Raw genomic sequence first — 27,392 nt, forward strand, 5'->3', positions numbered from 1 at the left:
TTCTTGCTGGACTATGGCTGTATACAAGGTAACTTACAACAAAGTTCGGGAAACACTGACCCAAAGAAAATTCATCTATATTCCCCAAAGATCTCTCTGATTCCCTAAACCTTCCAGATATCAAGAGAAGGCAATGGTAAGGAATGGTGAATGGTGCCATCTTTTTCCCAGCCCTCCATCCCCTCTCCTGTTCCAAGCACTTCTTCTCAATTGCTATTTTAATACAGAGAATTCAGCGCCTATTGTTTTCTCCATCCTATAGAAAATCACATTTCTATACATCACAGAATTCCATTCCAATAAAACAATGAAATCATTCAGATATTCCATGGTGTTTTATTATTTTTAAAAAAAAAAAAAAACATTGTTCCTGTGAATGTTTCCATTGAATCCTAGGCACAGATGTTCAAGGATATGGGGCAATTGCAGTTAATATGCAGTTAAGTAGGAATAGAAAAGCTGAAGCGGTATTTTTGTAAGGCTGTTCAAATTGGTAACAGAGACAAAGCTCTGATAGAATGAGTTATCTCTCCCCTCTAAGGTGGCTATTATGGGGAAAATAACCACGAGTTTGCCTTCTTTCTAGTAGTAATGGCCTAGAGTAAGTTGAACATAGCTCCCCGACCTCTGAAATCCAGGGAGATGCATCCTGCCCAGGCTTATACTATACACACTTTAGTTTCAGGTCATGAGAAACGGTCACACTCGCTTGTAAGTTCACTGGCTCAGGTAAGCAGACAGTCTGTTTGCTGCAAAAGAAGAGCAACAAGAAGGTATGCGCTCAGGGCAGGTCCCCGATTGCTCAGGAAAGAGGGCTAGGAGTTGTGTGCTCTTGTGTTACCATGATGTCAGATGAAAGAAGCCTATAGCTGTCTATTATAGGAGTCTACTACTCCTGTCCTCCAAGTGCCCAGGGGTGGTAAGACTAATATAAATTTGTGCTAGAGGCACAGGTGGATCCACAGCTGTGAATGTGACCAGTGGAGACTAAGGAGGAGGAACTATGCAATGAGAAGTCTTTGTTTCAATAAATCGTATGTAGAAACTGAATAAGACATATATAAAATAGATTTTAGATGTATATATAAAATTATTCAGCTGTATATCAGATAAAATGAAGTTTCTTATATTGAAGTAGGAATGGGAAATTGAAGCCTACCCTCTTTGGCTTTTGAACACCTCCAACCCAAGATGGCCCCATAGGAAATTCAAGAAAACCCTAAGTCTTTGTCATTTCTGTTGAAGAAGCTAATCTCTGTGATGAGACTGTACCTCAACAAATGTCACATCTCAGGTCAGGATTGGTCCTTGTGGGTATGTATGGGGCAGGTGTGGATTCTGGGCTTACTTGTCATTGACTGGCAAAGGAGCAGTGCAGAACTTTCCAGCAATAGTAGTCCTGTCTTTTTTCCAAACTAGGTTGGAAGAATGAAACTTGAATTTCACTTGGTTTATCTGGCACTGTGCGTTGGTGTGAGCTATGATTCCTCTCCCCTGGAGTTGCTGTCTAGGTCTGCAAGGGAAAGGGAAATTAAGTTATTGAAGCACTTTTGGCCTTTGCTTCCCCTTGGCTCCTATGGGGTTCCGCTGGTAGCATTGGTTAGCTTTCATGCACAAAAGAACTCCTTGAAGGTGGGGACCGCGATCCTTTGTATCACACTAACCAGTCCCTTTGCACATATACTCACAGCTTTGAACATGGCTCAGAAAATAGTTGTTGATTTTTAAAAATATTTTTTAATGTTCATTTATTCATTTTGAGAGAGAGAAAGAGAGAGAGAGCATGAGCTGGGGAGGGGCAGAGAGAGGGAGAGAGAGAATTCCAAGCAGGTTCCACACTGTCTGTGCAGAGCATAACTCAGGGCTTGAACTCATGAACCATGAGAGCATGACCTGAGCTGAAATCAAGAGCCAGAGGCTTAACCAACTGAGCCATCCAAACGCCCCTAGTTTTTTTTTTCTTTTGAGGAAGATTCTGTACAACTTTAAAAGCTGTTCCTTTTTTTTTTTTTTTTAATTTTAGAAGTGTTTTGAAATACTTCAGAGGAAAAAAATAAGGTTTTTCCCTTTAAGAAGCTGCATGAATGGAGGAGCTTGCAAGCTAACAGGGTATGAAGGATGCTATGAGTAAGTGGCCGAAAGACCTGGTTTGGGTAAATTTTCTAATTAGAAGGAAACCTTGGGATTTCACAAAGCTATAGAAAGTAGACTCACACACAAAGCTATAGAAAGTAGACTCACACATAAACTCTCCCCAGCCCCGCCTTTTTCAATTTCTATTCTGCAAGAGAGAAAAAAACCAACAAACAAGGAACTGAAGATAACCATGTTCTGATAGTCTTCTTCAAAAGAGTAATGCAAATTGTTTTGGGGAGAAGAAGAATCTGTAGATACCTATTCCAATCACTCAGGGAGGATTTAAAAGTGTAGTGGTTGAGGGGCGCCTGGGTGGCTCAGTCAGTTAAGAGTCCGGCTTCAGCTCAGCTCATGATCTCATGCTCTGTGAGTTCGAGTCCCACATCGGGCTCTATGCTAACAGCTCAGAATCTGGAGCCTGCCTTGGATTCTGTGTCTCCTTCTCTCTCTGTCCCTTCCCCACTCGTGCTGTGTCTCTATCTCTCAAAAATAAGTAAACATTAAAAAAAAAGTGTAGTGGTTAAGGCTATGCCCAGAGATTCTGCTGCAATTGGCCTGGGGCAGGGTTTGGGGGTCAGTGGTGTTTAATGCTTTCCAGGTGATTCTAATGAGTGGCCACTTATGTGTCATTGTCAGGACTCTTGCCAATGTTGGCTCATTTACCCATGCAACCAAGAGGCAATGAAAACACCTTGTGGAAATAATGTGACCTTGAACTGATGTAGTGAAAATTATTCAGCTATAATCTGCAAGACTAACGTGGGCACCTGAAAATCTGTGTTGGGGTCCTGATTGCCTGTGGGACTTCTCTCTGGCCTGTGTGAGCTGGAGCCCTGTCTGTGTGAGCTGGAGCCCTGGCTGGTGGCAGGGTGTTTGGGAATCCAGAAATGTGCTCCTCTCAGTGGAAACTTGTCTTCCCTGGTAGTGCAATTAACCTCCAATACTGCAGCCTGAGAAATATTTCCAAACTCCAATCTGATCCGGTCACTCTCCTGCTTCAAATTCCCAGTGGCTCCCCAAACTGCTCTCAGGATAAAAATAAAAATCCCTAACCTGTCCTTCAATGCCTGGCACAGTCTGGCCCTTAGCTGCAACCCCTGCTCTTTCCTTCTCCAATGCCTCACCCCCTGCTCTCCACTCCCTGTGCCATATTCTCACTAACCCCTGGCCTGGGTAACTCCTGTGAATCACTACTCAAATGTCAATTCAAACACTCCTCAAACATCACCTTCTCACACTTGGTCAGGCTCTGTCTCAGTTGTCCTCATGGCACCTGCCACTGTGGACAATTGTACATTTCTGTGCACACGCACTGGTCATTTCCGTGTTTGTGCTTCATGCATTCCCCTGCCAACCACACTTCTCAGGCTCCCCTGCCAGCAGGTTCCAGTGAGGTCTAACTTGCAGGAGGCACGCACAGTGGGGAGACAGCTTTGGACTGTGATTCCAGAGGGGATATATTTCCTGCTTGCTTCCAGATCCTGCTGGTATTCCACAAACACCTCCAGGCTTTCTTCCTCCAACCCCATAGGCGGAGTGGCCTCTGTTGCTGATCTCTGCAGTGCCTCATGCTCCTTTTGGGTTTCCAGCCCTCCCAACACATTTGTAATTAGTTCCCTGGGTTGAAGTCCCTCTGTTGGACTCCCAGCTTGGACTCTGGTTTCTGGACTGTACCCTGACCAAGACAGTTACTTCTCTGATTAGACTGGCTCCTGCTGGCTTGGGAGTAACTAACCAATTGCTTTTTTTTTTTGTTTTTAATGTTTATTTATTTATTTTGAGAGAGAGAGCATGCATGCAAGCATGAGCAGGGGAGGGAGAGAGAGAGACAGAGAGAGAGGGAGATGGAAAGAATCCCAAGCAGGCTCCGCTTTGTCAGCGTAGAGCCCAATGCAAGGCTCAATCCCATGAACCAGTGAAATCATGACCTGAGCCAAAATCAAGACCCGGAAGCTTAACCAACTGAGCCACCCAGGCACCCCTAACCAATTGCTTTTTAATTTTTTTTTTTCAACGTTTATTTATTTTGGGGACAGAGAGAGACAGAGCATGAACGGGGCAGGGGCAGAGAGAGAGGGAGACACAGAATCGGAAACAGGCTCCAGGCTCTGAGCCATCAGCCCAGAGCCCGACGCGGGGCTCGAACTCACGGACCGCGAGATCGTGACCTGGCTGAAGTCGGACGCTTAACCGACTGCGCCACCCAGGCGCCCCCCAATTGCTTTTTAAAGAAACATGCACCACTGCTGCTGAGTTCCTGTCCCCTGCCAGGCCTGAGCCTTCCTGTAGGTGAAGTTCTCTGTCTTCCCACCTCAAGTGTGGTCCTGCCAGCCGCTACGCCCAGATGTGACCTTATAAGGGAAGGAAATGCTCAGCCCAGTTTCAGAGATTGGCACCACCTGGCATCAAGCCCTGCTGGCCTCACCTTGTACTCATTTGCTAACTGACCTTCTGCCTGTGATTCAGTTCTACTAACTCACCTAGTACCGCCCCTACTTTCCAAGAGTAGATGCTTTGCAGTCTCTGGCCAGCCCTCCCTGGGCTAGTGGCTGAGGTCCTCCTACTTGCTGACATCCCTGACGTGGCCTTCCTGGAGTCCTGACTACTGTTTCCTATCAGGGACCCAATTACTTTGTTCTCACCACTTTTTGAGACATCCCATGACTGCTGTCTGCCTGCTTCAGCTGCTGTTGTCTGAATACACTATCCTTGGACCCAGTACTGATCCTGAACCTGGGACAGTTGCCCACCATGTGTCTGTGGGGTGCATCTGTAGTAGGTGCTGCCCTCACCCCCACCTCCAGCCCAGCGGGCTCGGGTCACCCATCAGTGATCGCACAGGGCCTGTTGTGGGAGATGTGTGCATGTAACGCGGGACACTTACGTACATGGTGATCTCGACCGAGGAAGTAACATTGCTGCTAAGGAAGGTGATGGAGATACAGGTATCCTTCTTTCTTGGCTCCTGCAAGTAAAACTCCACGAGGCTGTGATGCACTGGGAAACCAAAGCAGAGCAGATGCCTGGGCCAGAGGTCAGTGGGTGCAACATGCAAAAAGCCCCGGAGAGCAGCAGTGCAGGGATCTGAGATCTACCTCTTAACAGCCGTGTGACTAGCAGCAGATTATCTGTCATCCCAGATCCTTAGCTGCCTCATTGTAAATTGGGGATAATAAAAATGGGTCTGAATGAGAGTTAAATGAGTTAATACAAAAGTCCTTAGACAGTGTCTGTGCCTAGGAAGCATTCAATACATGTTAGTTTTTATTATTACCTATAATGCTAGAATGTCCCACTCCTCCCTGCTTGATGATATTATCTCGGTGGTGTGATTTTAAAAGAACTGAAAAGGATCTTTCTTATACTAAATAATTAACTCCTAAAATAGCCCTCCATATGCACAGTGTCAGGGAGCCCACTTGTGTGTAGGAGATGACTATTTCCCTCTCTGTGGCAGCTGGGTGCCTGTATGGCATCTCCACCCTCCCAGGCAGCATCGATCCTGGGGCTCTCAAACTTGCGTCATTGACATAAACCAGACGAGGAGCCTGGCTCATGGTGATGCCCCTGCTGTCTCTCTGGCAAGAGAAGTTAAGAATTACAGCTTCCCTAACCTCCTATCCTTTCCTTATTAAGGGGGAGACCCATCTGGTGGCATTTTGCAGTATCTTTAGTCTTGGGGCATTTCCACAGACTTCTTTGGTGATCGGGACATAGCTGGACAGGCAATTCTTCACTTCTGCCCTACTTGTACTTTTTCATTTGTCATGTTTTAAAGGCAAATATTGGGGGGACATCAAGTGGATTTTGGTAGACTCACACTAAGCTGGAGGAGTGCTATGATCCATCTGGGCTAATGGAGTTGGTAACAAGACTCACTGACAGGTGCTAAGATGCCAAGAACCCACATGGAAGAAAAGAGAGCACCGTATGCTTCCTCTCGACAGAGGAACACATCCAATGCCATGCCCCTTCTGTCTCTTTCTCAGTTGTTTGCTAGAGGATGCAGACTGTTAAGATAATGGGCAAGAGCTAAATTGTAGTGGGTAACTGAAATCTGGAAAAAAAGCTAAATTACATAAGCTTTAGGAATTGAATTCTCAGGGCTTACTTTTACATATTATACCACTTCTTCCTTTGCCAGCAGATCTCACCCATTAAGAAAGTTTCCTAAAGTTCTGGTTCTCTCTTTATATTATCTGGAAGCCCCAAGAGGGTCAGGTCTACTAACACTGGATGGGTGGGAATCAGTAGCAGAATCCAATCTCCGGTGCAGGAGTCAGACATGGGAGGCAGCAGACAGAGCCCTGGATGGTTGATCAGGAGATCTGGATCCAAGGCCTGGCCCCGCTGCTTACTCGCTGTTTCCTTTCCCTAAGTCACTGAACCTCTCTGTGTCTTGGCTCCTTCATCTACAACCCTCGATATCACCTCACACAACATTGGCAAGGATTAAATGAGGTAATGGAGAGAAAGCACTTTGTGTGAAACACTGTTCTATAAAGGGAAAAGTAATACTGTTAGAAAAACTATCTAGAAACAATAGAAACACTATTTGTTTTCAACAATAGTGTTGAAAACAATAGAAAAACTATTTGGAGAAGGTTCTCTGCCCTGCTGGTGCATGGCAGGGGTCAGGGGTGACCACTGTCCTGTTGAACACTGCTGAGACCCAGGCAGGCCGAGCGGGGCGATGGGCACCCAGTGCGTGGGGCCTGGGAGTGGGTGAGAGCAGGAGCTGCAGGCCGTTGGTACTACCCAAACTACCAAGTGGACGGCCTATCCCTCCAGGTAGAGGAGAGTCCCAGCTTCAGTGCTCAGAACAAAAAGCTCAGAATTGCAAGGCGCAGAGCATGCAGAAAAGCAGGTACTCAGGCTGGCTTATTTCTTTCTGTAGCTCTGTGAGGTTTTTGAACAGACAGGGCCATGCTTCTGGGGCATGGAGAGGGAGTCTCACAACAAATACGAAACAGTCAGAAAAATTATAGCTATGTGAGTCTGCCTCAGCAGGGACTTTGAAATGCCTCTAGCCTCAAGTGTGCCCCAGGCTCCCTGCCATGTGTGTCCCCAGCTGCGCAGACAGGAAGGAGCCAGTTCAGGTTGCTGTGAAGCTGTCCCAGAACTGGAAGTAAAACTGGACATCTGGTCCTGGCATCGCTGCCTCCACCACTGGACAAAGCATCCTCCCCCAGGCTGACCTCTGGAGGGGGCGGTGAGGACAGAAGAGGATCCAAGAAATATGGTTGTAAAGAGCAGATTCTCAGAAGCAGAGGCAAAGAAGCCAGTGTGGAGGCAGGTGGTGACATGGAAAGAATATAGATTTTGGAGTCAGAAGACCTGAGTTGAATTCTGCCTTTTCCACACCACTGTGTAGCCTTGGGCACAAGGCTTAATCTCTCAGAACCTCCCCGTCCTCACAGCTAACTAGAGCGGGGTTGTCAAATGAGCAGATATATGTGAGAAGCCCACAGTCGACTCTTATAATCCACTTGTTCCTAAGAGGTAGCCATGAATTCTCTCTAGAATGATAAACACCCGCATCTAGTCTCCCCCAGTTCTCTGAATGATAAAAGGAAGGGAATTATCACTTATCAAGCTCCAGTCACTGTGCTAGCAACTTCCTGTATACTATTTTATTTTACCCTCACAATTGATTCTTTAAAGTAGATACTGTTGTTGTTCCCATTTTCTACATAAGGATGGAGAGTTCAGCCAGGTTAAGTAACTTGCTTCTGATGACACATCTGGTAGGTGGAGAAGCTGACATTCAAATCCAAGTCTGCATGACCACAATCTGAACTTTGGGCTCCATATCACATGGCAACAGGAGTTCTGGTCCAAGGAAGGAATGGCCATAAAGAAAGATCCCTCCACCAACCAGACACAAGCTGATCAGAATATCAGAGTTAATTTGGATGTACAATTTATCATCCTAACCAGCATACTTTTATCCTATACACACAATAAACCAGACAAGATCCTATGATAACAAGCACTAAGGAAGTATAATCACTCTACTTAAGACGCAAACAGCATAGGAGAAAATGATGCTTCAACCTGTAATATTTCATAGAATTTAAGACACATTTTTCTCTCACATTTAACATCTTTTACTGGTATCTTAGCTTCAGTGAAGCATAGTGGTTAGGAGCAACAGTAAATACTTGGAGTATGTGTATGTAGGGGAAGTAGAGTAGAGAGCAAGGTTCAACATTCCTTAGAGACCCTGACCTGACAGGGCTGCCAGGGTAGGAGACACATAAGATGGGCATCGAGGAGGGGGTGAAAAAAAGTATGTGGGAAGGATGAAGCCAGAGGGTGCTCCCAAAAACCACATTATAGAGAACCCACACTGAAGCGAGGTGGGGAGGAACTAGGATAAGTATATACACAGCAAGATACCTGATAATCTGCAGTAGAGCATGGGTTGGACTAGCTCTGAAAGTTTAGGGTCTAAGACCAGTAGCTGCTGCCCCTCACCCCTCCTATGACATCTTTGCCCCTGTCCTTCACCTCACGCCTGAGCTCCCATGCCATGCTAGACACAGCCCACGCCAGAGCCCTGGAATCTGCAGAACAGCACAGTAGCATACCTGAGCTACACACAAACCCCCCACTCACCACAGTACGGAGCCATGGAAGTAGTCCGGAGGTACACTTTCACTTCCTTGGGAAGCGGCTGTATCTTAACACCACTTTGTTCCATCAGCCCTGGAAATACAGAGGCAAAGACAAAAAACAAGACCCCTGAGGAGGCCATTTCAGTGTCCCATGGCACGCAACCACATATTGATTAATTCGCACACCCATTCATTCTACAAACAACTACACTGTATGCTCATTATATGTCATGCCCTAAGGTGGGTCCCAGGATACATACAGTTCAGTCCAGTCAAAGATAAACACGCAAATACACAGGAAGCACATTTTTTAAGATCATCTGGCCCATTCTCAGGAGGTATGTATCAGAAATTTGAAATTAGATCTCCAATTTGTAAAATAATCTATTAGACAGTTGTTTTAACGGCATTTATATCCTTCACAGACAAAGCACGGAAAGCGTTTGACCTGAAGAATAGTGGTTGACAAGTTAAGGAAGGGCATAACAAGCAGGGAGTACAGTTTGGACAAAGGCATACAGGGTGAGGAAACATGAAACATGAACATCCCTGGGGTGTTCAGTGCCAGGGAAAGTGTAGTGAGAGCTGAGGCTGGGGAAAGTGTGAGGTGGCTGGTCCATCACATTTGGGGGAAATTGTGGCATATGCACAATGAGTAGGAAGTAATGTTGATTTGCTTTATTGTGGGAAGCTACATCTACTTTAACATTTTGTCAAGCTGCGGTTCTGAGTAGCAGCTAGGGGTGGGAAGTGGGAGAATGAGGGCGAGAAAGGAACCGTTTATACTCCCCCAGAGTTCTTCCTGAAACGCTTCATCTTGGAGAACCCTAGGATGTTCTCAGCAATGACCTGCACAGGGTGAATTGAGGTCAGATCCCTCAGCCTTTCCCCAGCCCCTCTCCCCAGACTAACCTGGGTCATCCAGCAATGTGCCCAAGCCAGCCAGCAATTAGGCAGCCCTCCAGCTGGCACATGGTCACCACAGCCTCAAACCCCTAAAGGGGGCCATATGTGCCACTCATGGGGATTCCCCACAACACCTTGATTTAGAATCTATCAGGAATTGGAGAATGGCTGGCCTAGCTAGAAAGACCTATGGCAAGCATCTGGTCTGGGAGTGGGGGCAGCAGTTCTGAATTCTACCAATGTTTATAAAGTGTCCTTTGCCTGGACTTGCAGACAAGGGGCTGTGTGTGAAGGGTGTGTGCAGAGCAAGTAGAGTATCAGGCAACAGCATGGGTGGCAAGAGGTGGGATGTGGAAGGCCAAATGACATCCTCCAGGTGGGAACAGGCTGAACATTTCATTGGTGAATTTCCTTACTGTAGTTGGATAGACTTATTGACCACAGAAGAGCAGGACTTAAAGAGGTGACAACTAGCAAGACTTGAACTTTCCCCAAATTGTCAAAGGAAGTCAAAGGGGTGGCATTTACCAATCCTTGGGCAGGAAAGCAGAAAGGGGTTAAAACAATCCAGACATTTTCCAGCAAGAAAGGCCTTGTAGTTGGCACAGGGAAAGGCCATCAATGGACAGGAATTCTCCAGGGCACTGATGTAGAGGTACACGGCCCTCATGTGATCACAGATCAGGTAACTGTAACCTTAACAGGGTAAAAAACACAACCAAGGTTTTAGTTTAAGACAAATGAAAATCCCTCCATGCTACTTATTATAACTCTATTGAATTTTATATTCCAGCAGGCTACAAATACATGGGATGTCTCTTGAGCCACATTTTTTAATGTTAATGGACATGGCTACTGCTTTCTTCCTTTTCCTTTTCCAGAGATACCTAAGCTTAATCTATCAAAAAAATTGTTTAATTTGAGACCCATTCTTCCATGATCATCAAACTCTCTTTCAGAAAATGGGAGCTTTCAGACAATTGGTGATCTTTACCCACTTCTCACAATGAATATCTGTCTACACATTTTACTTTCTTCATCAACACCCAACAAAATTTTTTATAACCTCATGATACTCATCCCAGCAATGAGACAATCAAGGGAGTCAGCTCTAGTGTTCTGAGGTCTTCAGAGTCCCCCTTCACCTTGGGACCCCCACTCTGGGACCAGTAACCACATCTGAGCTGTGTGTCAACTCTCTTTTTCCCATGGCTGGCACACTCTCTATGGGCAAGCTCCTTCCAGCTGCAACAGGGAGGTGGGGGATACAAACTAAACCCTTTTCAAATTGTGTTATGAAGAAAAATAAAAAGTGGCCGCTGAAATGTCACAGAAATATTCAAAAGCCATTAAAACCAAACTATCCCATCTGGTAAAAAAAAAAAAAAGTTGGAAAATCTACAAATTGTGAAAGGAAACATGTTTTTGGATAATCAATGAATTTAGTAAATTAGATTAGGGATTATTCAATAAAATTGTCAAAAGAATCCTTAAAGTGTCAAAAATTTGGTAAGGCAAGAAAAGACTAAAAACATAGTAATCAGAAATCAGGATAAAATTCCTGTAAGAAATGCTGATAGGTTGGCTATGTTCATAAGAAGAATGTGAGAAGATTAAACAACCCTTGGTCCTTAGCTTTTGACAAATTTAATATTATTTAAAATAATGCTAAGAAGAATGAATTCAAAAAGAACATTCTAGGGGCGCCTGGGTGGCTCAGTCGGTTAAACGTCTGACTTTGGCTCAGGTCATGATCTCACAGTTTGTGAGTTCGAGCCCCATGTCGGGCTCTGTGCTGACAGCTCAGAGCCTGGAGCCAGCTTTGGATTCTGTGTCTCCTTCTCTCTCTGCCCCTCCCCAACTTGTGCTCTGTCTATGTCTCTCAAAAGATAAATAAATGTAAAAAAAAATAAAAAAAAAAAGAACATTCTAGAAGAATACATTGACCCTTGAACTTAATTATTAATAGCCTATTGTTGACCAGAACAATAACATGAACTAATAACATGAACAGTTGATTAACACATATTTGGTGTAAGTGTAATACTGTATTCTTACAGTAAAGTAAGCTAGAGAAAAGAAAATGTTGAAAAAAATCACAAGGAAGAGAAAATACATTTACAGTACTGTACTGTATCAAAAAATCCATGTATAAGTGGACTCGTACAGTTCAAATTCACATTGTGCAAGCATCAATTGTGTATTTAGAAAAGAAACTGTACATTTTTTTATTAAGTTCATTTATTTTGAGAGGAAGAGAGGGCAAGGGAGGACAGAGAGAGGGAGAGAGAGAATCCCAAGCAGGCTCTACACTGCCAACGCAGAGCCCGACACAGGGCCTGAACTCACAAACTGTGAGATCATGACCCAAATCGAAAACAAGAGTCAGATGCTTAACTAACTGAGCCACCTGGGCACCCAAGAAATGTATATTTATTGAATGCACTCAAGATTATCTTAAAAACAATTTTGGGGAACTGTCAAATTTAGTAAGTCATCAGTGAATTGAACCTTCAGCTAGCCAGCTTTGGGCGTGTCGTTCTCCTTCTACCACAACTAAGCTCTGCAGAGGATGCAGCTAGTGTGGACCTGCCACAAATCAGGGCCCAGGAAAAATAGGGTTTATTGGCTTAAGTGATGATATATCACTGCAGGGCTTAAAAAGTGGGTAGGCCAGGAGAAGTATGGTGTACGCTTTTAATTTCAGGCACTCCTCCCCCGGAATTCCTGGGCTCCAAAGACATCCATTCAATAAGTGCTGGGAAAGGCATTATGGGGCATAACAAAGGACATGAGAAGGAAGACCCCCCTGTGTTCCACACTGGCTGACTCAACATAAAGGCTACTGGTGAATTCCAGCCTCTGGGGCAGCCAAACCCCAACTCTCTCTGGCTTTCTGACCTGCATGAATGAAGGTGGGACAGCCAGGTTGGTCTTGGCCTCCATTGACGAAGTAGTCCACGTGTCCAACAGGAATCCGAATACCCGCATCTGGAAGAGGAAGAATCTCATTACTTCTGATTGCAGGGGCTTATTTTCCAGGCCCCACAGCAGGGTCCACTGGCAGCAGAGCCTGAGCTCTGCCTTTGGGAGCGCATCCACTCTGTGTGCCCCTTGGGTGCCCACCTCACTCCTAAGTGCTGTGAAACTGAAGAACCTGCCATCAGTTTTCTAAAGGTGTTTTTATACACTGAAAGGAAGCAAAGAAGAATAAAGCCATAAGATACTCATATTTGTCTAATAAATTAGAGAAAAATATCCCTTAACATAAGTTTTTATAATTTTTTTTTAATGTTTATTTATTTTTGAGACAGAGAGAGACAGAACGTGAATGGGGGAGGGTCAGAGAGAGAGGGAGACATAGAATCTGAAACAGGCTCCAGGCTCTGAGCTGTCAGCACAGAGCCCGACGCGGGGCTCGAACTCACGGACCGCGAGATCATGACCTGAGCCAAAGTCAGACGCTCAACTGACTGAGCCACCCAGGCGCCCCTCCCTTCACATAAGTTTTTATAAATCACTAAATATTACAAGCTTGGTGAATTTCCTTGTCAAACACGGTTTACTTTGTTTTGAGCAAGAGTTCACATATGTATGTGTGGGGCCACATTTCCACAGTCTCCCTCATATTTTTGTGCTTATCTGACTGAGCAGAAATAAGATCTGGCTAATTTGAAACACTTTAGCCCTCATCTCATCATTGTGACCACAGCTGACTCCTCAGATGGGGTCAGTGCCAGCTGCCAAAGACCCCGGTTTTCCCCTTCAAAACATCTTTCCCCTTCCCACATCTATCACTACTGTAAGTGATCAGTTGGTTGTTATTTGTTTAGTGGCATCTATCTAGGGGTTAAGCAATGACCTGGAAGTTATCCTTGCTTCCTCTCTTTCTGTCACTCCCTACACTTAGCCCATCACTTGTCTAGTCAACTCTACCTCCAAAATACCTCTCAAATCTTTCTTTTTTCAGTTTTTTAAAAGACTTTTTTATGTTTATTTATTTTTGAGAGAGACAAAGAGTGAGAGAGAGTGAGGGGCAGAGAGAGAGGGGGACAGAAGAGCCAAAGGGGGCTCTGGGATGACAGCAGAGAGCCCAATGTGGGGCTTGAACTCACAAACTGTGAAATCATGACGTGGGCCGAGATCGGATGCTTAACCGATTGAGCCACCCAGGTGCCCCTTGAGTCTTTATATTTCTCTCTGTCTCTACTGCCCCCACCTCTGCACAAGCCACCACCATCTCTTGGCCTCTACTGTAAACACCTTCTAATGAGCCTCCAGGCTCCCCTTAGTGTCCCCTGCAACTTATTCTGTGCACAGCATCCACAATAATCTTTACAGGAAATCCTAATCGCCTCCCTGTTCTCACTGCCTGTAGAATAAAATGTAAACTCCTCACCATGGCCAGCCTGGTCCTCCTCCCTCTTCTCTAGCCTCACTCCCTGCCCTCTAATCACATGGTTTTCTTTCCTGTCCCACACCCATGTCCAGGCTTTCGTTTGGCTGTTCTCTCCAACTTGAATGTTCTCCCAGCTTTTCCCAGGACTTGCTCGTTCTCATCCGCAAATCTCACCTCCTGGGACAGACTTCCCTCAATAATCCTTGCTGAAGTAATCGGCCTCCCCACCCCACAAGTCACCCTCTGCCCCACATCCTCCATTACCATACTCATAGTGTGTAATAATGTCTGTTTACTTGCCTGGAAGCTCTACAACTTATAGCAGGGACTTGGCCTTTTTTCTGCTATATCCCTAATACCAGCACTGTACCTGTCACATGTGAGTACCTAATGTTTATTGAAGGAAGTAATGAATGAATGCCCTCTCAATTAGTCTGTATTTCCATGTGGGCAGGGACCTTCTTCAATGCCTTGTGTGTTGCATTCTTGGTGCTAACTACATAATTCAATGAAAATCAGTTAAACAAATGGAATGATTTTTTTTCCTCTGGTCACATTAGGAAGAGGCTCCAACTTTGAAGGAGACTGAGAGGCCGCCCTCTGATAAATAGGGACCTAACAAGTCACCTATTTAGCAAACTTAGAAACAGAAGTAGTTGACCTTGATAATTAATACGGTTAACCCAACAGCTAGGCAGAAGCCTGTGGTCTTTGCTTTCCTAACTGTGAGATGACAAAGGTGGGAAAGAGGGTTGAATTACATGACTGCATGGGTTTCTTCCAGAATTATGAGTCTGTGAGTGTTGGGTGTTAAGAAGAAGGCTTCTGAACAAAGGGAATGAGACATGGACACCTCTCACTTGAATACCAGACTCTTCTGGTGAGGGATAGGCGTGAATTGATCTCGTACCCACCATCCTGAGCACAGGATCTGGCTAACTCCTGGGCATTTCATATCAAAGTAGAAATGAGGAGGAATGCCCATCCCCTTTTCCAGCTAGTCAGAATAGCTTAATTTGGTCACAATGGATTCAGAGTTGGGGGGGCGGGGAGGATTTCTCATTTTTCACTGGACTGAAGGGCTGGCTCCTCCCTGGGGAGGAGGAAGTCCCGACAGGCCTGCGTATCTGCCCCAGAAGTGGAATGTCCCAATCCCATGGGGCCAGGCACATTCACCCTGAAAAAAAGTAGTATGACTTTCCCCTATGCCAGCCAGGCAGCAGTGTCCTCCCCCACCCAGCCTTGTCACAAGATTTAGTGTTAACCAGAGATCAAGATGATGCTGGTAAACTCCTCACTGCAACAGAAGCTCAGAAGGGAGGGAATCTGCCCAGAGCTACACAGGTAGATGCCAGCCTCCTAGCCCCTGCCATGCTCATCCCCCCCCCCATCCCAGGAGGGTCACCCCCACTCACTGTCAGTGTCTGTGTGGATGGCCTCCACAAAGAGGGCATCTCCAGGGTCCAGGCGCTCCTCCAGGCTGGCTCTGGTGTACTCTGGTCCAGCGGGGTCCAGGCCTGCTGGGACAGACTGATGTCAGGGGCCCCTTTCATCTCAGCTTCCAGAACCCTCATGGACCCATCACACACCTCTCCAGGCAGTCCTTCCTGGTCAGATCCTAGAGTCCCCCAGCAAGGATCCAAGGGCAAGAGGACCAGCTCAGGGCCATTGTACCCAGGAAAACGCATGCTGTGTCTCTAACTCTCAATGACGCAGCTTCTCTGGCTCTGAAGTGAGCCAGTTGGTAAGGGCTAATGTGAGTAATATTAATCCTCATGTACTCATAACTACAGCTATAATTTTTTGAGCAGTTACTATGTTCAAGGCCTTGTGCTAGTCTTCACAAGTAAAAATTACTGTCCCCAGGTGTTAGTTTGGGTCTGTTTTCCTCTTCCTCCCCCAAAGCAAACCCTGAGACAAGGATTTAAAGCATAAGTAGCTTTTTGGGAGTAGATCACAGAAAGCATAATGAAGGAGTGGAAAAAATGAATCAGAGCACGGGGGAAAAAAAGTATTGAATGGATTATCACTTTGGGCAACTTGGTCTCATTCCACTGGGACCCTTCTGAGAGGCTCTGTAGAACATGACTCATGACTGTGGGACAAGTTGTCCCACAGAAGAGCCAGAAAGCAGAGTATTTACCACATAACTCTGGTCTTTTATTGATTGAGGGTAGCTTCTAAAGCATAAAATCCCTAGTGTATTGCAAGTATTTAGCATAATTGACTAAAGGTGATTTCCACAGTGGGCCAAGGAGATATGACCTATTATAACTCATTTCGCAGAAGTAGTAACTGAGGCTCAGAAAGAAATACATGGCCTCTTATACTGACATTAGAGATCACACAATAACAACACAGTACTGTTTTATGTAAATGGCCACAATAAGTAAAGTTTAGTGGAAATAAATGACTTGGTCATAAGAACAAAGATCCTTCTGCTTGCCTCAAAAGAGGGATTTCAAGGGCATTCTCTCTTTATCTCCAAACTTGGGGTGATGGGCAGAGAATAATGTTACCTGTGATCCGTCCTAACTGGCCTTCGTAGAAATATCCCACCACGCCCCCAACGTGGGCTCCCAGGCTAACACCAATGATGTGGATTGAGGACTTCGACACACCCAATACCTAGAATGGGGCATTTACAAGTGAGTTGCATTTGGGCCATGGCAACCTGGGCCTCACAGCGTCACACTTTTCCTTGAAGCTTCAGAATCCGAGGACCCCGGGCATGACGTACCCACCACACACACTTTGGGGGAAAAAGGCAGAATTTTCATTCCATTCACCACTCAACTTCTTCCTAGAAACCCCACCTTGATGATTGCCTCACTTTCTTTTTGGTGCTCAACGTGTGTGAATAATGCCCATGGCCACTCCCTCTCGAGTGACTCCCTATCTAACATGCAGTGGCACATTTTACAGAGGAGGAGCGGGAGGCTCAGAGAGGGCCAACTACTTGCCCAGAGTCAGCACTGTAAGTGGTAAAGTTGAGATTAGAATCGAAGACCCACAAGCCACTAGGTAGCTCTGCTTCCGCCCTAAAGCTCCTCCTCATATGTTGATTCTTTCTGTTTCCTCTCCCCTAATAAGCAGGCAAAACTCCCCCAAAGCTCTTGTGTACCTACCAGTAGTTTCTTGAGGAAACGGGAGATCTCTAGGCCCAGCTTAACCACATTCTGCACGGCTGAGAAGTAGATACCCGTAGAGCCATAAACCCAGTCCACAGCAATCACATTAGCATTTGCTGCGTGAAGAAGGGCACCGATGAATTTATCAATCCAAGAAGGCTTTGTACCTAAAGCCCTAGACATGGGGCCAAAAAAGGATGGGAAAATTATCTGCCAAGCCAATATCCATTGTCATGGGAATTACAGTGACATTCTCTATTAACAGAATAAACCCGGGGGCGGGGGGGGGGGGGACGATCAAAATGAATCAGGGGGATATATGGGCAATAAACCCTCTACCACTTTCAGCATAGGGAGGACATAATCCTATAGTCACCAGGGCTTCTGCCTGCATATATGGAGCCTTTGTGTAAATGATAAAAGAGTGCCTTTTGTTTTAGGTAGATGCAGCCTCATGCCTGGGCTCAGAACTCAGGTTGAATTCCAGCCCCACCAGCCCTCAGTCAGGTACCTTTGGGCAATGGATACCACACAAACCATATGTAGTGACATTGCTTGTGTTATTTATAGAAAAAAAGAAGATAGCTTTGTACATTAGAGTTAAGATTTGCAATCTTAATTCTCATTCTATAATATATGCAATTCCCTTGGGACGCCTGGGTGGCTCAGTTGGTTAAGCGTCTGACCTCGGCTCAGGTCATGACCTCATAGTTCATGAGTTCAAGCCCGGTGTCAGGCTCTGTGCTGACAGCTCAGAGCCTGGAGCCTGCTTCAGATTCTGTGTCTCCCTCTCTCTCTGCCTCTCCCCTGCTCACACTCTGTCTCTCTCCCTCTTTCAAAAATAAACAGTAAAAATATATTTTAAAAATATGCACTTCCCTTGAAGAATGTTTTTATGTACTTGTTCTTTTGATCATACTTTCATTAATTCAATGGGTCAGTATTCCAGGTGCTTTGTGAGAAATAAAGAAAAATAAGATGCAGTCTCTATTCTTCTGGAACTCATAGTATAAAAGCGCTTTTCTAGGAAAAGGAGAATGATAGAAAAAATTTCATAGAACTTTACCAAGAGTTTGGGATCTGGAGAAGTTTTCTCAGTGGCCCACAGTGAAGGAATGGTAAGAGCATACACGTAGGCAGAGGAGCACAAATTGGGTGTGTGCCATAGAAAGTGGATTTCAGGGGATCTAGGAGCAGACAGAGTGACAGCTGCTGAGCTCTCCAGCTCTGTTAGCTATCTCTTGGTTGGGGATACACATACAGCCTTAGATAGTGGCTAAATAGAAGATTTTCTGGAGAAGAGACTTTGGCATAAGAGTAAGGAAGTATATACCTAAGGAGGTATAGAGCCGGGTGCTCAGGGTCCAGGGATTTGAGAAGCAGAGAGAACCCAGAGGCCATGAAATGGTGATCCTTTGTGCAGTGCCTTTGCATCCACCTCTTCATTGGACACTCCCATCTCTAGTTGCTCTATACTGCTACTATTTTCACTGCATTTTCTCCCTCTTTCCTCCCACCAACCTTCTTCTGTTTTAGGCCTTGTCAGTGGGCTCTGGAGAGAAGACGTTGGAAGGAAGGATAGTGGTCGAATTGAGACTCAGTGACTACATATTATAACAAAATTTGGACGATAGGGCATCAAAGAAATGAAACCTGAGAAAGGTTAGTCTCAGGAGATGATGGAAGTAGCACCCGTGAGTGGAAGTTTCTTAAATCATGAAGCCAGAGAAGAAATAAAGAAGAGGAAATAAAACCCTGGATAAAAACACCATGCCCTTACTCTGATTACACACAGCCCATGACCTCACTGGCTGAGATGAGTCACATACCCCATGCTTCAGGAAGGAAAGATCAACTGGGACCATTTCTACAACTTCCCTTTTATTCAGATGTGGAAACCAAGGTTTCATGTGCTGGGACAACTTGTCCGGGGTCATACATATTTACTGTTTGAGAGCATGTAGATAAGACCAAGCAGAGGACTAATATACATGACCAACAGGAATAAACAACATAATGTGTATTCATGTTGATATGAGAAACCTTCAAAGACAGCAGGAGGTGAGAGATAAAACATGTGACTGTCAGTAAATCCATCTCTCCCCTTGGTCCCCATTAACTTCCTGTGGCCTTATGGTCACTCTCTAGTTCTTAGTGAAGATGATCCTATTGGTTGATTACTCCCACCTGAATCCATGGATGATTAGTTTAGTTCCCAGAGAGGCATTGAACCCAGACTTTTGGATGTCACTACTTTCCTGCAGTAGCTGACCACAGCTAGGATCCAAAGGGGTGAAGAGGAGAAACTGGACTTTGAGATTGGTGCCTTGGAGAAGATTAGCATTCTGGAAGTCAGTGCACTTTGTCTGTGGGATAGGAGGTGCGTCTCCTGGAGGAAAAAACAAAAAGAAAAACAAGAAAGATTCAAGGTGAGGTCATCTATTCTTAGAAGGAAGACAATTGTTCTTGAGAGGAAGAGACAAACAGGGGCTTACCAGCATTTATTATAAATCAGCTAGTACAATATTCAGACTCACTTATTAAAGACATCACTTCTATAACCAAAATCTGTGAATAGTTTCCATGTCTAAAGATACATTGCCAGAAAAGGATATGAATATTACTCAACTAGAGAAGATTAAAAGCCATGGTGAAGTGGATATTGTCATGAGATAAATTGAGTACCCCCCCCCCCCCAACCATAAATCCATATGTTGAAGTCCTAACTCCCAGGACCTCAGAATGTGACTGTATTTGGAGATAGAGTTTTTATGTTAAATAAATAGAGGTATTTATGCTAAAATGAAGCCAATAGGGTGGGTCCTAATCCCATATGGCTGGTGTCCTTATAAGAATAAATTTGGACACAGACACAGAGGAAAGACACTGTGAAGACACATGAAGTAGAAGGTCAACTGCAAGCCAAAAAATAAGTCAAATAATGTCACACCTCTGTGCAAAAGAGGGCATTTCCCTCAGAATGAAACCTGAAGTCCTAACATTGGACTAAAGCCCCAAATGGTCTAAACCATGAGCTCCGGGAAAGCTTTGCCTGTCTGACTATTCCTTCCTCCATTCTGGCCACGTGTCTTCCCAACTCTTCTTCACTCTACACAGGCCTAGACCACCTGAGGGTCTTTGCACCAGCCATCCCTTCTGCCTGGAGTGTCTTTTCCACAGACATCCACATGGCTAACACCCTCTTCTCTTCCGAGGCTTTGCTTGTCAAGTGTAACTACTTTAAATTGCCACCTGCCTGTGCTCCTCACCCCTGTTCTCTCAATTTTTGTCATCTTAATCTATTTCCTTTTATTGCAATCATCACCTTCTAATCTCCTATGGAATTTACTAGTTTATTATTAAATTTATTGCTTACTGATTTCCCTGTATTAGGATATACTTTCAAAGAAGGCAGAGATTTTTATCCATTTTGTTCACTCTACTGCCCAGAATAGGGTATGCCACACATAATAAACATGAAAAGCTACTTCTTTGAAAATAATAATAAACTAGTTGTACTTTTGATTGATAAGACAGAGTAAGACAAAAAGAGGGAAGTCACAAGTAAACAATATAGAGAATAAAAAGGGATATATAGTAGACTTAAAAAAAAAAAACTATTAAAGAGCATGTTTATACCCACCCAAAATTAAAATTACAGGTATTTGCCTAGAAAATAGACAATTTCCTAGAAAATATAACTTACTGAAACTTAGTCAAAAAGAAAAAATAGAAAGTCAAGTGTAAAACAGTAGCATGAGGGAATTGAAACAGTAGTTTTTGATTTATTCATCAAAAAACCTCTACCAGGCCAGACAGTTTTCCAGAAAAATTCTATCATTCCTTCAATTCCTATCACTGTTCCAGAGAATAGAAAAGGGGGATAATCTAAATTCATTCTACAAAAATAACCAAGATATCCAAATTGGACAAGGATAGAAGGAGAAAAGAAAACAAAAGGCCAATTTCACTATTAAACACAGACATAAAGACCCTGGATAAATTACCAGCAAATCTAAGCCCATCAAAGATAATATGCATAAAAAATATATCATGGCCAAGCAGGGTTTAATCCAAGATATGAAAAGATGGCTTAACATTAGAAGATATATTAATGTACTTCACATATGAAAAATTAAAGAGAAAAACCCATATGCTCATCTCAATAGATGGAGAAGAAAGAAGCACAATAAAATTTAATATCCAACACTTCTTAACCTAAGAAAAAGCATTATCCAAGAGCCTATCTGATGACCATACTTATAGGCGAAACATTAGAAGCATTCCATTTAGAACTGGAAACAAATGAGAATGTCTGCTATCAGTGCTTCTATGAAATATTGTACTGGAAGTTCTAGTCCAAGCCAGGGAAACAAGACAATAAAATGGAATCAAAGTTACAAAGTTTGAAAAGGAGGAGAGAAAATTGACAATATTTGCAGATACATAATAAAACTTTCTATCATTCGAGAGTATGGAAGGTGGCACAGTGAGTCATACTCCGATATCCCCTCTCCCTAACCACCTGTCCAACCAAAGACTAATCATAGATGAATATCAAAAGAGAAGAAAGACATAGATGATCTCAAATATAAAGATTATATCTCTGTGGGCAAGAACAAGAACAGAATTGCAATATGGTGCTGGGTTCCTGTTCTGGGAGAAGACAGTGGTTGTGAGGATTCAGCTCTGTGAGGTAAGGGGGGTCCAGTAGTGCTTTGTGTCAGTGCTTTGTGGAAGGTCAGCACCAGGCGAAGCTCTCCAACTCCATAAAGGAAGCTAAAAACAAAAGCAATACAACAAAAAAGTAGCTATTGACTTTTTACCTGGGGCTATAGGTTTATTTAGGAAGGCAGGATGGAAAGACAAGGCCTCACTAAGAAGAACTGAGACAACCACCCTTCCCCCCCCTAAATGGAGGAGAGAGTCTAAAGATGGGAAGGACTGGGGGTGGGGGGTAGAGGTGGGGAAGGCCATAAACAAACTTCTCATTGACACTGAAATAAAACTAACCTATTGTGTTAGAAGTCAAGATAATAGTTATCTTTGGGGTGGTAGTGATTAAGAGGGGATATGTGGAATGGGTTTTAAGAACCTGGTAATGTTTTATTTCTTGATTTGGATGATGGTTACACAGGTGAGTGAATTCACTGTGAAAATTCATTAACCTGTGTATTAATAATCTGTGCGCTTGTCTGTATATATGTTGTACTTCAATAGCGAGTTTTCTTTAAAAAAAAAAAAGCCTGCAAACAAAATATCTAAATTTATACAGAAATCAAATGTTTACAAAGATAGTCAATAAAGCCAATAAGTGGATCATGAATTCATTCCAGGTGAAATAAGTTTTTAAAAGCCTTTGACATAGACTTTTAAATAAATATGCTGAGAACCCACAAGGATAAAAATAAAGACAGAGCATATGAAATTATGAAATAAAAACACAAATAAATAATAAAATAAGATTTATAGAAAAAACCTAGTTAGGAAATTAGAAATGAAAAAGATAACCATTGAAATAAAAAGGGAATCAATACTGTAATGTTTAGGACAGAAGTAAAAGAAAATTTTAATATGGAAGTATAGTCAAAAAGCACAGACAATAGATGGAAAGATTCTATTTTTATCTCATAGCTGTTCTCTAAGGGAAGTGAATGGGAGAAGAAGCACTAGTTTGAAAAGATAATTATTTAGAATTTTCCACAACTAAAGATATGATTTCTCCAATCAAAACTTGTACTCAGGGTAATGAGCGAGATAAAAAAAATAAATCTACACTAGGCACATTATAGTATAACACCAGAATGTCAAGGATAAAAAGATATTTTTTTAAATTCCCAAATGCATTGGACAACTTAGAAGAAATAGATAATTTTCTAGAAAAATCCAATTTAGTGAAACTGACTCAAGAAGAAATAGTAAGCCCAAATAAAACTAGCATCAAAACATTAAATTGGTAATCAAGAGTCTTTCTGACTCTAAAGTATACTAGAGCTAGATGGTTTTATCTGAGAACTGCACTGCTTCAAAGTACAAATAGTCTTTATCTTATATAAACTGTTTATAGAATAGACACTTATTTCATGAGGTTATAATAATCTTAGTATTAACTGGACAAGGGTAATGCAAGAAAAGAAAACGATAGGTAAATTTTCTATGGACATATAATCAAAATAACATATAAATATATACAAAAGTAAAAATAAATTTTGGCAAAATAAAATTCAGTATTATATTTAAAAATACACCACGATTAAAGGATTTGTCCCTAGTGATCTTAGTCTGATTGGGCTAGCCATTAGGGCTTAGAAGAAAATATGAAAAATTGCCTTTATAGTATGATTGCTTAAACAAGACACTGGAAGCACAAATCATGATAAGAAATAAGAATTAAGACAACAATGTAATACTATTTTTTCCATCAGGTTGACAATATGAAAAATGTTTGATACTGTGAAGTATTGGCAGAGAGGTGGGGAACCAGCCATGCTCACATATTAATAAACAGTTGTAACTTCTTTGCAGGCAACATTTCCCACATCTATCAAAAATGTTGGGTAGTGGATTAGCAAGGACATCCACCATTCTCAGTGGCAAAATCTTGGTTAGTCTGGAAATTTTTAATTTAAAATTAAATATATCTTGGTACAGTGGATATTTATAGGGTGAATGTAAGTCATATTTTGGAACTGATGCAATATTATTTTCTTACAGTCTTGTGCCGGGTGAAAGGATTAATGCAGCTTTTAGGGGACTTGAGAAAGTATCCTGGTCGTTACCAGTCCCTTTATGATTGTAGGTTTTTTTCCCTCCCTCTTCTAAATTCATCTCAAGAGAAGAGAAGGCTTTTAGGGGACCCTCCAAATGTTAGCACTATATAAATAGTTGGTTTAAGAAATAGAAGCACTGACTGAAAGAAATTCCACCTAAGGCCCGAGCCCCCGAATTACCTGCACTTCCAATGCTGAGCCACAAAAGGAGTCCCCACGAACAGAAGCTTCTGTCCCCTAGGCCTGGGGGCATTGCTGAGCTGGAGGTCTCAGAGCTGGAGTGAAGCCGACCCCTAATGCCAAAAGAGATCACAGAAGCCCGTCTCTCAAAGTTTTGGATACCCAACACTCACTTGAGTCTCGCTGATTATTAACTGGCCTCATGACCTGTTAGAAGAAAAATAAACTCTCCCTATTTGTCTAACCTCCACAGTTTTTTGGTTTCTTCTTCCCAATGAAAACAAATACACTTCGTTTTTTAGGCAGGGGACATTGAAACACATTGTCCTTCCTCTCTGAGCCAAACATCATCAGGAAATGATTTCCTGCCCCTCTCCCACTTCCTATTATAAAATGTTAGTAAAAACCCAGGCAGAAGTCTTTTATCTCTAGGTGATGACAAAACCCACAGAATCATCGTGGACATGTTTATCTCCCTAGGAAGACTCTGAGCAACTTGAGGGCAAAGACCTTCTCCTTTCATTTTGAATCCCCAGGGCCTAGAATAGAACTGGACCAATAATATGTGTTTAGTGTATATTTAACAGAAAGAGTGGAAAATATGAAGTTTGCCTCTGACAGTACTTTCCTTTCAAAGAGACGTTCATCTTCTTACAAATAAAGAATGAAGAAACTGAACAGTAGACAAAGAAAGTGACCCGTCGCAACCCTGTTGTTAGACGTGGCTGTGCTGGCCTGTAACCAGGGCGTTTCCAGCACACCACATGGCCTCTTCACGCAAAAGAGTGGCAGAAACCACAGAGAGCTAGTTCTGGGCAGGTCAGGGGAAAGGGGAAGGCAAGGTACTTGCCCAGCACTCCTTAAACTGCAGCGTACCGCTACGAGGTGGAACCTGCCAGTAGGGCACTATCACACTTTCTGGACAATAGCTCTGTGAGGTGTGTACAGCCTTAGAGCATAGAGAGGCTAAGTAACTTGCACAAGGTCATGTAGAGTTGGGACGAACTAATCCCAGAGGCCATGCTCCGTACCTGTGCACCAGAAAGTAACAGTCCCCAAGGAAGCCTTGGCACTGTGTCATCATGGCTGTGCCAGGTCTGCCCAAGATGAGGATAAAATGATTTTGGAGGGAAGCCCTTGCTTCCCCTGGTGCACATGATCCCACTACTCGAGCACTGCTGCCACCAGGAAGGAGAGGAGCGATAAATAGGGCATTACTGAAGGCTGCTTTGGTGTCACCAACCACGCCAGGTGTGGTAGTCTGGCTCCTCGGAGAAGAGACACCAAGATGGGGCTAGATGGGCAAGAGATTTACCGGAGATAACACCTGTGAGCAATAAGGGAAGCTGAAGAAGGCAGAGACAGTCTTTAGACCATGATGCAAGTTTGACACCTGTGAAGAGGGGAAAGGAAATGGATGACATAGGAAAAGTCTTGGACTGCCTCACAGTTCCTGGAATGTTCTGGCAAGGGCAATGGGGAATGTTCAAGCCGAAGTTGTTGTTGTTGTTTTGTTGTTGTTGTTTTTAAGGATTTTTTTTCTTAAGTTTATTCATTTATTTTGAGAGAGAGAAAGCATGAGCAGGGAGGGGCAGAGAAAGAAGGAGAGGGGAAGAACCCGAGGCAGGCTCTGCAACGTCAGCACAAAGCCGGAGGTGGGGCTTGAACCGCAAGATCATGACCTGAGCCAAACCCAGAGTCGGACACTTAACCGCTTAACCAACCCGAACCATCCTGGGGCCCCAAGCTGAAGTTTCTTATTAACGAAGTCCTGTCTTACAGTAATGAACCTGATTAGCATCTCCACCCTGCTCAGTCACTAGCTGGGGTCAGTCTCAGCACAAAGATGAGGATAGATCCAGAAAGGCCGCAACTGGGACCGTGAATCAATCAGGGTCCCTGGGGCCAGAGATTGAGGGCTGCATTTTCATAGCCGCTCACACCACAGCCAGAGCTGGCACACCAAGCTAGCTACTCCAGTCATTCCAGGACAGTATTCCTTGTGGGTGGCATTAATACAGCTGACACTTAGAGAGCACCTTCCCTTTCCCTTTCGTCATCTAGTACAGTACTCTTCAAGTAGTTCTGCTGGAGTTCTCCTGTGTGCAGGACCACCTGCCTCAGCATCATCCAGGGAAACTGGAGTCCATGGGCTCCAGGCCCAGAGACCCTGAGAGACAGCACTTGCCGGACAACACCCAGCTGCTACAGATGATGACACTGAGACCAAAAAAAAAGGGAAGTAGGAACCTTAAATGGGACGGGTGCAACCAAGCACAATGTAGAGAGAGGAGTCCCAGTCACAGCCCAGGCATTGGATGGGGTCTCCTTGGTGTCAGAGGAAGAGGAGGCTCTCTGAGGAGGGCAGGGAAGCTGAGGGGAGAGTGAAGAGTCTGTCCATTTCACAGTCTGACCTGAGCTCTGCTCTGCCCCTCCCTACCCCTGCACCCAAATGTGGATCAAGCCTCAACGAGCTTTCTCCCTGACTTCCCCTCATAGTTGTGAGAAGGTGAAGAGAGGGCACAGGCTTCTGACATCACCATGTAACTCTTGGGTTCCATTTTGGCCTTGTCTAAGGAAAACTTTCTAACTACAGCTAACAGTTGCAGTATGATAGGACTGGAGACACGTGGCTTGGGTTTAAACCCCGGCTCCTTCTCACCCTAGACATGTGACTTTGGACAGATGGAAGCTTCTCTGAGCCCAATTTCTTCATCTGCTAATGGGCTGTAATAAACTACCTGACACTTGGTAACTCTTTCTTCCTCCTCTTCTTTTTCCTTCTCCAAATGGATACCCTAGGTGTCACTTCTCCTAACCCCCAAACTCCCAAAGTGGAAAATGATGGGAAGGCTCCCCACTATGCCCTATCTTGTTGACCCCTGGATCCCTAACCAGACACCAGCAGCCATCCCATGAGGAGCTGATCCAGTAGGCTGGTTAGTTGTGAAATCATCAGAATCTCTATTCCTTCCCCCTCACTCTCAGTAGCTCTGTGGCTGTTTAAAAAACAAAACAAAACAAAACAAAACAAAACAAAAAGCACATTTACTTGCCCTGGAGAGGTATAGAGGGGAGTAAATGGAGAATATGGTGGCTGAAGAAGCCTGGAGGAGGGTGGATGTGGCCAATGCTAATTTTGCAGCTCTTACAAAAAATATTGCCAAGACTTCTAGATAACATCTAGCAATCTTAGGTAACAAACAAAGCAAATGAAGCACCATTATATAGCAGGTCAAAAACATATAAT

The 27,392-nt window shown here is 43.9% G+C and overlaps 1 protein-coding gene across 4 annotated transcripts in view; it reads right to left on the reverse strand.

Moving 5' to 3' along the window:
* Positions 1-316: 316 nt before the first annotated feature.
* The window catches only part of PLA1A (phospholipase A1 member A), a 33,972-nt gene continuing 6,896 nt past the window's right edge, over positions 317-27,392 (reverse strand). The window contains exons 1-12 of one of the 4 annotated variants that reach the window (XM_086675346.1): positions 24,388-24,477; positions 24,143-24,255; positions 19,380-19,581; positions 17,190-17,367; positions 16,581-16,689; positions 15,477-15,578; positions 12,564-12,653; positions 10,191-10,358; positions 8,758-8,847; positions 5,025-5,133; positions 1,349-1,513; positions 317-749 (exon numbers count right to left, since the gene is read on the reverse strand). In XM_086675346.1, the coding sequence (XP_086531472.1) occupies positions 665-749; positions 1,349-1,513; positions 5,025-5,133; positions 8,758-8,847; positions 10,191-10,358; positions 12,564-12,653; positions 15,477-15,578; positions 16,581-16,689; positions 17,190-17,367; positions 19,380-19,581; positions 24,143-24,215 (1,371 nt within the window). In that variant the 5' untranslated portion in view covers positions 24,216-24,255; positions 24,388-24,477 and the 3' untranslated portion in view covers positions 317-664. Of the gene's footprint in view, positions 750-1,348; positions 1,514-5,020; positions 5,134-8,757; positions 8,848-10,190; positions 10,359-12,563; positions 12,654-15,476; positions 15,579-16,580; positions 16,690-17,189; positions 17,368-19,379; positions 19,582-24,142; positions 24,500-27,392 lie in introns of those variants that run through there. The other 3 variants (XM_086675347.1, XM_025913424.2, XM_086675348.1) reach the window with 3 other exon arrangements.

The sequence above is a fragment of the Puma concolor genome, chromosome C2, assembly GCF_028749965.1.
Source record: "Puma concolor isolate L17-30 chromosome C2, mPumCon1.1.hap2, whole genome shotgun sequence".
NCBI classification, from domain to species: domain Eukaryota; kingdom Metazoa; phylum Chordata; class Mammalia; order Carnivora; family Felidae; genus Puma; species Puma concolor.